The sequence below is a fragment of the Metopolophium dirhodum genome, chromosome 3 (genome assembly GCF_019925205.1).
Source record: "Metopolophium dirhodum isolate CAU chromosome 3, ASM1992520v1, whole genome shotgun sequence".
Lineage (NCBI taxonomy): Eukaryota > Metazoa > Arthropoda > Insecta > Hemiptera > Aphididae > Metopolophium > Metopolophium dirhodum.
In genome coordinates, this window is record NC_083562.1 from 40,876,935 (window position 1) to 40,889,959 (window position 13,025).

The 13,025-nt window shown below is 31.4% G+C and overlaps 1 protein-coding gene across 1 annotated transcript in view; it reads right to left on the reverse strand.

Annotated features, from left to right (window-relative positions):
- Positions 1-12,766, reverse strand: part of LOC132940399 (facilitated trehalose transporter Tret1-like) — a 47,229-nt gene extending 34,463 nt beyond the window's left edge. Inside the window, exon 1 of the mRNA XM_061007990.1 lies at positions 12,148-12,766. Coding sequence (XP_060863973.1) covers positions 12,148-12,191 — 44 coding nt within the window. The 5' untranslated portion in view covers positions 12,192-12,766. The remainder of the gene's footprint in view (positions 1-12,147) is intronic.
- Positions 12,767-13,025: the final 259 nt, after the last annotated feature.

The following is a 13,025-nucleotide window of genomic DNA, read 5'->3' on the forward strand; positions in this document are numbered from 1 at the left end:
TCACGCGTTTTAGAGACACTCAAGATCTAGAAAATGGTACTGAACAAACAGACAAATAGCTTAGAAAAATAATGTACCTACTTTAGTTATTAAATTTAAAATATACCTACATTTTATTGCAATATATACTCTGTTATTCAGTTTGTTATAATTTAAATTGTTATTATTATATTAGGTACGATTTAAAATTGTGGCTACGATAGTTAATAGACAACAACCTACACGCACGTTTTTTTCTTACCGTTTAATGAAACCTTATAAGTTATAAATAAGACTAAAGGTCATCTAATAATAAAAAAAATCTATTTAAAAAATATGAAAAATTACCTGTCTGTTTACTGATTATATTATCAATATTCAACTATGGACGTTTCTTCTGCAAACGCACAAGTGCCAGAGTTTTCACCTCTGTAGGTATATGATATAAAATGGGCATTTGGGCGATAAGAGTTTGAAAGCAAATCCATTACACTTTTATTTTATTTAATAATACCGCGGTTGTACGTCCTCTTCCGCCTAATTTAAAATCATTCTAGAGTATATGTAGATAATATAATAATATTATAGTTTGCACGAATGTTGTATGTAAAAAATAATATAAGTACTATAATTTTATTTTAAAAAATAAAATTGTTTCGAAGTATCATAATATTACTTATAGCGGTTTGGTGTAGCGTTGTTTAGTCCTATATAGTTTCTATATCTTATCTCACAATTAATTAGTTAATAGCGTAGTCTGTTGTATCAGATAATTCGCTATTTTATTTAGTACCTACGTAGTGTTAAAACATTAAGTCAAGTGCTTAAAATTCCGTTACACGAACAAACCGCCAAATAAATAAATTGTTTCAATAATAACATGATCATAATATTATAAACATATTATATTGTTAGAAATAAATCGGAAATGCATTAGATTGTAACAGCCAGGGGCGGATTCGTGGAAGGGGGCGATTACGCTTAAGATTTTTTTAAAAACCAACACAATGAGCATAATAATACTAACATTTTCAAAATAAAATATTCCAAAAAATCGCTTGGAAAGTAAGCTACATATGTTCCCAAGTTTTATAATACGTATAACGCTACACAGAATTATTTAAAGAATCGGCCTTCTTAGCGCTCCTGGCGGCCAATGCCTGCATTAAATACCGTAAAATAAAGATTCAAACATTTCTTAACCAAAGATCGAATATCGTTATATTAACTAATTTAAAAAATTTTTAAAAAAAAAGTTTTTGACCATAACATACAAATTATGTTTGAGCGTTTTTATTTGAAATTACCATCAAATTAGCATGCAAAACACATTTTGAAGAAAAAAATCCAAAAAATACTTGGGAGCTGAACTGCATTTATGCTAAACTTAAAGTTTTATACTTTTGGATTTAAAACGCAATATTTTTGTATACCTTCTCAGAAAAATCAGATTTTTAAGCTGGAACTAAGATTATTTATTAATTACACATATTAATTAGGTACAATAATTGGTTACCTATCAATGTTTTTTCATAGTATTTAAACTGAACTTGGATTCTCATGGTACTTTATATATCACTCAAATATTCCTACTCGCCACCCCCTTAAACAAGCTTCAGATCCACCCCTGGTAACAGCTAACAGATATGATCAAATAATAATATTATTGTAACATCTACCAATCCATTTCACATAAAATACGTGAACTATTACTGTGCTATTTTACACGGGTAGGCGGATAGTGAGGACGTGGGGTACATAAACTACATAATATACTACGCATTCATTTTGTATGAAACATTTTCACTTCTGGGTTTTAATGGAATTATTATTTTTATTAACATGTTCTATATTATTGTGGAAAGGTCGTTTATGTAATTAGGTGGGAGAGGCCGCTCGATCTCAGTAAACGTTATCAAAGTAGGTTTATCTCACTAGGTATACAAATAGTAATAATAATAATAATGATAAAAATTGTTAATTAAATAATATAATCTAAACTTGTGAAATTCTATTTATAAGCTGTGAACTATTTGAAATAGGATCAAACTGGTAGAAAACAAAAACATTTACAAACCTTTCAATTGAATATTTTTAAGTTAATAGTAATAAATTAGTAGGTACGAGTATACCTCTTTTTTTGTTTATTTAAGAAATTAAATTAAATTAACGTTAACTGTTTTGTTATTAATTGTTTTCCACAAATTGAACAACTTAAAGATACGTACATAATTAACTGCAACTATATACCTATATGTAATTCATAGTTAATTTCTTTCAAAGAAAAATAATGTATGCCAATGACAGATGTTACATAAATGTATATTGTATACATAATTCCCATATTATATGTTTACAGTTTACACAATTACTATTTATATACATTTTTCGCTGATATATTTACAATACGAAAGTCTAAAAATATTAAAGTGCATAGTTCGCATTACAATTTATTATGATGTAATTATCTGCTACTTTGTGTACACTGTACCTAAATGGATCACTACTAAAACATACCTATTTGAAATTCAGATATATGAAGTATGAACATATTAATACGTATTAAATGTTAATGAATGAAATAATTATTTGATGAAAAAAAATATTGTGATATTTTATATCGTGGGTTTGTATAAAGGTAATAAGTAATAATATGTCGCAATGGATAAGGAAGTTTAAAATAATAGGTAGGCAAACTACGGTCTTTAAATGATTTAGTTTAATAACGATATAAATGATGACGATAAATTTTTAAGTTTTTATTAAAATATATTGCTAATATTTATTATACAATATTTAGTATTTTTGATTTTTAAATTTAAAACTATTTATATACAGTTCTTAACAAAATAATAATGGAAATCAGCAGCACTCGATATTTATATAGCACTATAGCAGCAAAATATGTATTAATGATAACGCCTCACTATAGTCACCAAGAAGAATGTTAATAATTTAAACGAATGGTTACAATGTTACGATATCATGAATTGCAAATTAATATTATTTAAGAGAAAACAAGTTTCGATATTGCGAGGAAGAGAGTAAAAAACTACTACTTGTCCTGTCCAAGAATAAAAAATATGTCTGATAAATATTCTGTCCATGGACATTTTGATTTTATTATTTATTCCACGATCGGGATAAAGTTAGTCCGTTTCACTCATTCAATATTGACCGACTTATGGTATGGTAGGAGGAGGAGGAGGAGTAAAGTGAAGGAGTAAGCGCAGTCAATTATCATTTGATTTTTCTCGTTGGATATTAAACCATTCAACTAAATTACGACTTGAAATACACCAATAATAATCTATAATATTATTTCGCTTTTTGGTGATCATCGAATAACTATTTCAAAAATTAAAGTTTTTTTTTTTATCAAATGAACATTAAATGTTAGGTTAAAATTTTTAAATGTTATATTATAGGTATTTATAATAAACACTATTATAATAGGAATGTCAATATTCGATTCATTTTAATATTTTACCCATTTATTATAATATAATATTACGAAGCCACTGGTCATGTAGGTAAAGTTTTGAATATTTGAAATACCTCTAAGACCTTATTGATAATGTAAAATGCATATAATTTTGATTTTTTTTTATGCAACTTTTTTAAGTAAGCTGTGGAGGTCGGTTACGATCGGCAAAAGAACTGAATCATGTCTTTATAATCCACAATAATATATTGCCATATATTTTCTCAACACGTGCAGTATCAGATTAATAATTATTCGAGTATATTATTATATATAGCCATATAGGTATAGCTCTCGGAGTAAAATGTTATTGTTTAGAATGTTTAGATGCAAGATGACAAAAAGCCTTCTATAGAAAGTGTTTTTGATACTACATCCGATAACGAACAAATATAATATTAATCGAGAATATAATTAACCAAACATAACTCATTATTGGAATAAATTAGGTATATTCTACTGCTGTTTTTTGCTTCCAATGTGATCGGGTCAAGGTTCGTCGTACCCGAACACTTAAAGTTGATAAAGTATTATACGCCATAACACACATCAAATACATGCTATATTCGACATTTCGTCATATTATGGTGTGTTATTGAAAATTAATTAGTAACTCATTAATAGAAAAACAAACTGTTGCAACTTTCACATTTTCCGCGAGATCGAATAAAATTCAACAGTTCAATAATAACACGTTGTATTTAAATCGAAGCGCGCGCTGTAGGTATTATTACATAACATTATAATATTGTCTTATTATGAATTCATATTCAAATTAAGGAATAGTTATGATTTAAGTTATAAGCAGTACAAATATAATAAATAGATGATTTTTATTTTAGACAACACGATGAAAGTTATGAATTGAGATCTCTAATTAAAATTAAGTACCTAGGTATTACCTATGTAATAATATGATACGGAAACCCTTGAGTTTATACTATATCCATAATGAATTATACAGTTTAAGTTCGTTTTTTAAATGTATTTAAAATTGTATCATTACATATCAATTGAACTAACTAATAAAAATGATCTAAAAAAATTTAAATGATTTAAACATATATTATGAATTGACTGTCATTAGACGAAATACGTGGTCTACTACTGTAAAGCTATACGCTGTGATGTTAATAATAAGTCTTATACATTTAGGCAATTGATATCAAGGTTTTTAACATCATAATTAATCAGTTCAATACACGAAATTTACAAAATAGATCCAGTTTATGGACCTGTCATAACGTTTTATTAAAACTACAGTTTTTGACACACGCGGTTCTGAAATCGAAAAAATATCCAAATTAATCTAATGGATTAAAAATGTCAAATTATTGTATCTTTCAATTAAGTTTTATTACATTTTTCAATCCGCTAATTAATTTCTTAACGAAGTTTAAAAAAAATACGTTAGATAACTTTTATTTTAATTTATATTACTTTTTTCTATAGGTATTAACTAGTATAGTTTAACTTAACTAAACAGGTAAAAAAAAACATGCGTAGCCTTGTCTATATCCACGGCACGAGTAAAGAAAAATTTCATCATTATAAATTAATTATTAGATTTAATTCAATAAACAATTATCTGTGTATAATATGCACATCGCAAATAAAACAAAAAACTACCTGTCCAAAATGACTTCCATCAAATATACCTTTTTAGCTTAGGAAATTAATTACACACACTACAATCAATTAAAATATACACTCGATTTGATATTTGTCTCTTCTTGATTAACAAATTAATTTTTAGTATGAAAGTATCAGCCCATACTATACAGCATAATATTATACAAGTTACCAATAGGTATATTCGCAGCAGTCATATCAATTACGAAACATTTTAATTTAACATTTTAAAATAAATATATCTATTAACTTATTAGACAGTAGCAGCTTCAGGTACTTGACTGTTTAAACACTAAATATGTTTAATAATAATTCGATGCATGCAATATAATATAGACGCGCATTTAAGAATATTTTGTTGTATGGAAGATAATGGATTGTTTATTTGTACGTGTTTAATACAATTGAAAATAAATTCGTACTACACGCTTTTTTGTATTTTAGTCAATCGAAAATAGAATATAATAATAATATGCCAATAGCTTAACGATGGACAAACTAAATTTCTTTTGAAGATTTAAACACATAACTAAACCAAAAAATCTTAACCTTCTTGTTAGTCGTAGGTGCACAATGCACATTTTCACTTTCGCAATTCGTACCGAAAATTATATGAATCCTACAACTGTATACTTAAATAGTGGCCACATTTCGGTACTCGATATAGTCACTATAATATAATAGACAGGCACTCGTAAATATTAAATAATATTTTTCTGTCCTTCCGATAAATTGAATCAATACTATGAATTAATTATATTTATCCAGGTGAAGCGCGTATTACTAATAATAAATATTATATTAACTATGAAACTACGAATCACACAACAGCACAACAGCCGAGGTTCGCGAGGATTGAAAACATCAATTCGGAATAAACTTTGCGATTGTGACCGCGCGTGGACAGATAGAGAACATGTTTTTATCAGCAGCACAAAGTTGGTTTACAGAAGTAGTTAAGCTGGCCTCTGACGAATCGCTTACCTATTTAACAAGGCATAAACCTATATATTATTATGCGATTACTAATTCAACCAGAACATTATATTTTATCTAACGTTAGTGGCGTGTATACGATGTATGCGTGTAACGATACACTCCACTATTGTTAGATAAATTATAATGTTCTGGTTAAATTAATAAGTGTATAATGTGCATTTGTAAAAAGTATTGATAATATTCTCGTCTATTTGTCCATGAAAATATGGTGATTTTGTACAGCTTCTACAATGTTTGTTCACGAAAAACCTATTTTCACACTGTAAATTACTGCGAGCGCAAGGTAGAGTCCTCCCCTAAATTGTTTGATTTAAAATAATTCAGCGTCTTGCATATATTTGATTTTATTGATACTACCTACCTAACTATATTATATTATAATTTAATAGAGTCACGCTAGATAATATACATTTTTAAATAGGAACTAGAACGATTCGTTTTCTACGAAATAAATTGAACGTTTAAACCGTCTATACGCACATCACATGACTATTATAATATAATATTTGTACCGTGTACCTACATCTAAAACAATTATAATATACATTACAAAAATACAATTAAATGCACCCACGTAACATTGTATATTATTTTTAGTGAATAATATACGGATATGATATACGTTTATAACTTATAAGCAAAACAGTTATTATTATTACGTAACTGTTGCATGTAACCTTTTCCGTACTATAATAGTATATGTTCCGAACGGCGCCAACTTCACTATAGCAGTACCTTTATAAGTATATTATAATTTATAATAATATGTTTGTACAGACTTCTTTTTCCTTGTTAAAGATGTTATTGTAGTTGTCGTTTGTGGTTAGAATAATTAATATCATGAACTTGCACTACCTACAGGCTACATTTAATAATAAAGTTAACAATATAATATTTATTAAAATTTACTCGTGTCCAAACGTTGGACAATATATGCTTCGGATAATAATATAGGTAAAAATGCAATGGCGTCATACCTAAACATTCGCGTTCACGATAGTCACGAGCAGTATAATCATAATTTTCACACTTAACGAGTGCGGTAACATGCATCAGTAACAGGATCGAATGGATCGATATATTAGCCAATATATGGTTTTTTTTTAATTCCATGGTAATCGTATACCTACTTAACCTATACATTGTTCCTTATGCAAACGTTTTAAATTCGGTGGCGACAGTTCATCCTCCCTCGACGCACTTTCTCTCAATAACGTAGGCTCTTAAATATTAAAATTTACTCATCCAATGACAAATTAATACCATATTATGCTGATATTTGGGCGGGGGAGATCAGATTCCCCATACCATTTTGACATTGAATAATATGGGACATAATAGTATGCAAAAAACCTCGATTACACACAAATAATGGTTGTGTCAATTTATGGATCAATACCATAATATAAAATTAGAATTATATGCATACAATGCGGAGCAATTAAATTCCAACTCTGGATCAATACGCAATCATTTCTTATTACATTAATAATTCAAAGTAACATAATTCCGAGAATTTATAAACGCACATAATATATATATATGGCACTATGTAATGCAAATGAGTTGATAATATAAAATATAAATTATTTCAAAACATTATCTCATAGACGTAAAAAAAAAGATTATCCACATTATCTTAAAATCCGTAGTTTGTCTGTTTGTGCGTAACAAAATACCTATATAGTTACTACGTAGAGCTATAATTATAATGTATTGTACGAGGTTGTATGAAATGCCGGTTTTGTAGTAATTCTTTGGAAGTAAAATACAAATCAGATGCCTCAAATAATCAGAAGCACGAGGTAGATTTATACTCGTCATACATCTGCAGCGCCATAAATTATTCCTGGTCGTACTAGTAATCGAACTAAAAAAAAATGTTTAAAACCGATTGAATTGAGACATATACATTTGTAGATTTAAATAAAAAGTTGGTGTACTATCACTATTACTATATTATAGGTACCAACTTTACTTTTTCGACTTCGCCAATGTACTTTTTGAAAAAAACATGTTATGCACAAACGGAAGATGATGGTTAAAAAATAAAATGTTTATCAACGCTTATATAATATGAACCAGATTTAAACCAACTGCTCTGTCTATAATATATGATAATATGCATTTGTTTAGAGTGAATAATAGAAACAAAACCTCCGCTCTATAATATGTGGTGTATGGCACTCTTGCGTGTTTTCAATGTTCTTGCCAAGATACGATAATAGCCAATATAAGTACGACTAAAAAAAAAATTCACTTTCGATTTTGAAACATACATTTGCATGTGATACTTCGTATAAATAAAACGAAATAAACAATACATTGACGTTTAATTTAATTTAATTTTAATCGAATTAGCATTTTATGATTCAAATACTTGGGTGCCACAAGAAGAATTGCAATGTTATAGCAATAATTATTATTAAATTACCCCTCTCGTACACCAAAATTATGTTTTTCGTCTGAAGAAATATACCACCTGTATGATTACAGGTTAATACTGATGTATATTAATATACTATTACAATGTACCTATAATGGTGTCCCACAGGAGAAAAATACAATCCAATCTTCGTGTTATTCAACATTTTTCTCGACTGTCTAAAGTGATAAATTCCTTTCTAAATTTATTCTAATAAATAATTAATAATTACAATATTATAATGTAATATTTCACGCATACCTACGTGATTTACATTTAATATGCAATACTTGACTTATTATTTCCACATGCAGTTGCAATGTTTAATATATAATTAAAGAAATCACACCAGATTAATGTTAATGCATTATTTGTGATTTTCAGAATAACGATTAAGCATAATTTAATTTATTACTATAATTACGACAATATTGTGTTGCTCGGCCCCGATTCGTATGTACTTCGTAGTCCGTGAGATATGACTATGATAAATGATATCACTATATATGAGTATAAAAAACAAGCGCGCCTTTGGATTTTCCATTATGACAAACGATTAATGACATGATTTAGGTACTATTCAAATTTAATGTACAAACACGCGTTTCGCAATATCGTTTTTAGGGAAAAAATAATAGTTAGTATGGAATGTACAATTTAATCGTAGGCACTAATATCAACTATGTAAAAATGTGCCACCAGATTAAAATATATTCGACTGTGGGTACTTTCTCTTTTAAACCGTAATATACTATATATTATAATAATAGCTAGGAGAAAATATTATACATAGTAATAACTATTATACCTATATTACAGCGTATATTATTTCCAACGTGCAAAGACCAAGAAAATCTGATCAATAACATGATAATAATATATCATCATAAACATTATTGACTACTGTAAACGACGCAGGTTGATGCCCTATGGTACCTGCACGTCTGCAGGTGCAGTCTTCGTACAATAATATTATACGTACATCGACATAATGTGTAATAACTAATAAGCAATAACTAATGAAACATAATAATATAATAATAATATTTCACAAATTAAATGTTCAGTCACCAAGAACAGTCATACAATTTTAACCTGATGTATTAATTACAATACAGGGTGATTCTTTTAACAGTTAACACTCACAAGTACCACGAAAAGTACCTAATACATTTTTACAAAATCAGTTTTTTTTATACAATTGTAAGAAATTATTGCAAAACAACTATTTAAGAAACAACAAATTAAATGTTTTATTATTTTGAACAAAAATAAATAATTTTTAACTGATGAGTTATTTCAAAATAATAATCAGCTGCTTAATAATAAAATTCACAGAGAAAGGTGGGATGGTTCACGTTTGAGATAAATTGCAGTATTCGCTCTTCGACATTCTTCATGATAAGGTATACAAAATCGAAGTATTCGAAAATCATGACGTGTTTACGGATACTTATTAAAATTTCCAAATATCAGAATCTGAATAAATGCATCCTATAAGGTTAAAATATGAGAGGGCGGTGAGCATGCTTGTTGATTCACCCTGTATGTCACCGCGTCCTAGTGCAACTGCAACGCGCACCATACATACGATAATACAATACAGTCAACAACTCGGGCGTCCACGTGGGAGTGACGTCACGAGTATTATACCTCTACAACACGCACGACGCACATAATAATAATAATGAAATTCAGCCTCCATCCTTCCGACCCGTCGAATTTGTTGTTGTTGTTGTTATTATTTTGTCCTGGCACCGCGTGGTTTCTTCCATTCAAACGCGTTCACGAAAACACGCGACAGCAGCTGCACCTCATCGCTGCTTTCTAGCCGGAGAAATCTTCTTTCGTTTCGTATAGGAGTGAAAACCGTATTATATTTTTGGCGCCAAAAACTAACAGTATTTTGTACGTTAACAAATCGCGCGAACGTCACAATATCTATATTATATTATTATTATTATTATTATTATTATTAATTCCGACGAAACCCCAGTGCCGTCGTCCGTAATATAATATACATATAACATAATATATATATATATTATATAATTTATAGTAAACCAACTTCGTACAGTTTTAGGGGTTCGCCGGCCAATTGGAATTTGTTTTCTTTCCTTCTCACTCTCTCGCACCCTCTCACTCACTATAATAGTCACTGTGTACGTGCGCGTGCACAAAGACTCGTCTCCGTCACGTCTTCGTTATCATTTTATTTGCAATATAATATCATCACAATCGTAGCGCTTAAATATCAAACACCCTAGCTCAGTCCACATAAACTATATCGCATCATCGCGATCGTCGTCGTCGCGCACGTGTGGACTCTAGAGAGGTACTTACAATTATATATTTTATGACATAACACGGTCTATAAATCGCTAGTTTTCGAATTACGTGTGAGCGTAAACAGTATGCTGACATTTTGCGCCGAGTAGGTAGTGAAAATGTATCCGACAGACTGTGCCCGGCGGTTGTTTTACAATAATATTATGAATTATGATGTTACAGGGTCGGATTTGATTTTCTGGGTACATGGCCTCCGGACGATTTTATGCGAATCAATATAAAATGCAAACTACTCAAAACAAAGACTATAATGAAAATCTACAATTATTAATTATACTAGAGTGAACATTTTGTTATTGTTTGAAATAATTGTCAAACTCGATTTTTTTTTACTCGAAACAGTTATTATAAAGCATAACACATTAACACATAATCATTATTATTACGACGTTTATATCGTTTTTACGTACAGTTACATTCAATTCCCCCCTTCCACCCACACGCCTAAACACCCCACCTCGTATTATAAAGACTCGTTTCCGTACAAACAAACAAAGTGAACTATGTTCAGAGCAATATAATGGTTCTATACTTTTATAGTTATATCCGAAACAAATATTGTTGAACGCGTTTCGTTTGAATCGGTACCGAACGAAAAATGTGATCCACGGAAGACAATTATGTTCCGAATATATTATTATTATGAAATTGTTACAATGATAACATTTGTTCAGAATAGAGAAAATCGAACAGTGTTCGGAATACAATAATTTTATTCTTTTGTATTGAAACTGGCTTTTAAGAGGACGCCGAACCCGCACGTGTTATCTCCGTTTTACAAACGTAATTTTGATGAACAGATATCGTGTTGTTGTAAAAGTTTAATATTAGAGCGAATCGACCGATATTATCAATGATCAAGCTCGAAGTCAAGGACATTATCTAGGGCACCTCGATAGATTTAATTTATATTTTAATACTTTAAATACATTAAATTTTAAAGTTTAAAACGTTCATTACTCGCTTTAAAATATAAATATAAATCGGTAAAAGCCTATACGACGACGGGAGGTGCCCTAGAGAATATAGGTATTATTAATGTTACATTCTTACCATCGGGTGTCAAGTGTTATTATCAACAGGTGAAATTCGCTCTAAATTTTTTTTAAAGCTGTGACGACACAAGGTCGGTTCTGCCCAACGTAAATTTTCTCTACCCGTGTCGCGAGACGGAGACAACACCGCGCTATCACGACCATGTGGGCTCGGGGTCCCCTCAACGACTGATTTGAAAGAAAAATAACGTTTAGACGTGTCGCGCGGCGGTCGTCGGTCGTACCTGAACGAACTCTCTGGGATTCCCCTGCACAGCGACACGTACATGGCGCGCGCGTGCTGCCAACGGTTTCGGGTCGAGGAAGATGCGACGACGGCGTCGTCGGCGACGGTGTCGATGCGTCTGCGTTGTAGCGGCAGTGGCGGCGGCGAGTGGTCCAGCTGCGGCGCGCATAAAACTCGTCGCGTCGGCTGTCCGTCGTCCGGCGGCGATGGTATTTCACTGTCGTCGGTTTAAAGCAGTATAGTATCGTAACTATGTACAACAACTGTTGCCGTCGCGGTCGTCGTTGTTATTGCGACGCGTCGGAGGGCCGCGAAGTCGGTGCGACCGTCGCACGACGCACTGCGACATTCATGCACGACCGGGCCATGACAATAGATAATAATATTGTGATTGTACCGATAACGAAACGACAGTCGATTTTCCGGCGACAGGAAAACGTTTGATGTGTATATTATTATTGTAACGTTTCGTTGTCGTAAGTTTTTGTCGTTGTCACGTGGGCGACGATATCACAGTTGTTATTGTTGTTGTGATAATATTATTATTATTATGATTGTGCGCTGCGGCAGCGACGGCGGAACAGTGCGACGAGGTTGCCGATCGAAACGCGACTGATGTGCCGCCGTCGCCGACACCCGCGACGCGTTTTGTTCGACGCACGCAGCTGCGGTTGCTCTCCTCGGCGGCGACCGCGACGTAGACAGCCGCCGCCGACCGACCACCGACCGAGCGGTGCGACGGCGGCGGAGGCCACTGTGCGTTTCTCTAGCGAACCACAGCCCCGAGAAGCCCGAGAAAATACTGTAAGGGGAGGTCTTTTTGCTATTGTTGTCTTGCCGGGGGTGGCTGTCCATACGGCACGACCTTTGCGACGG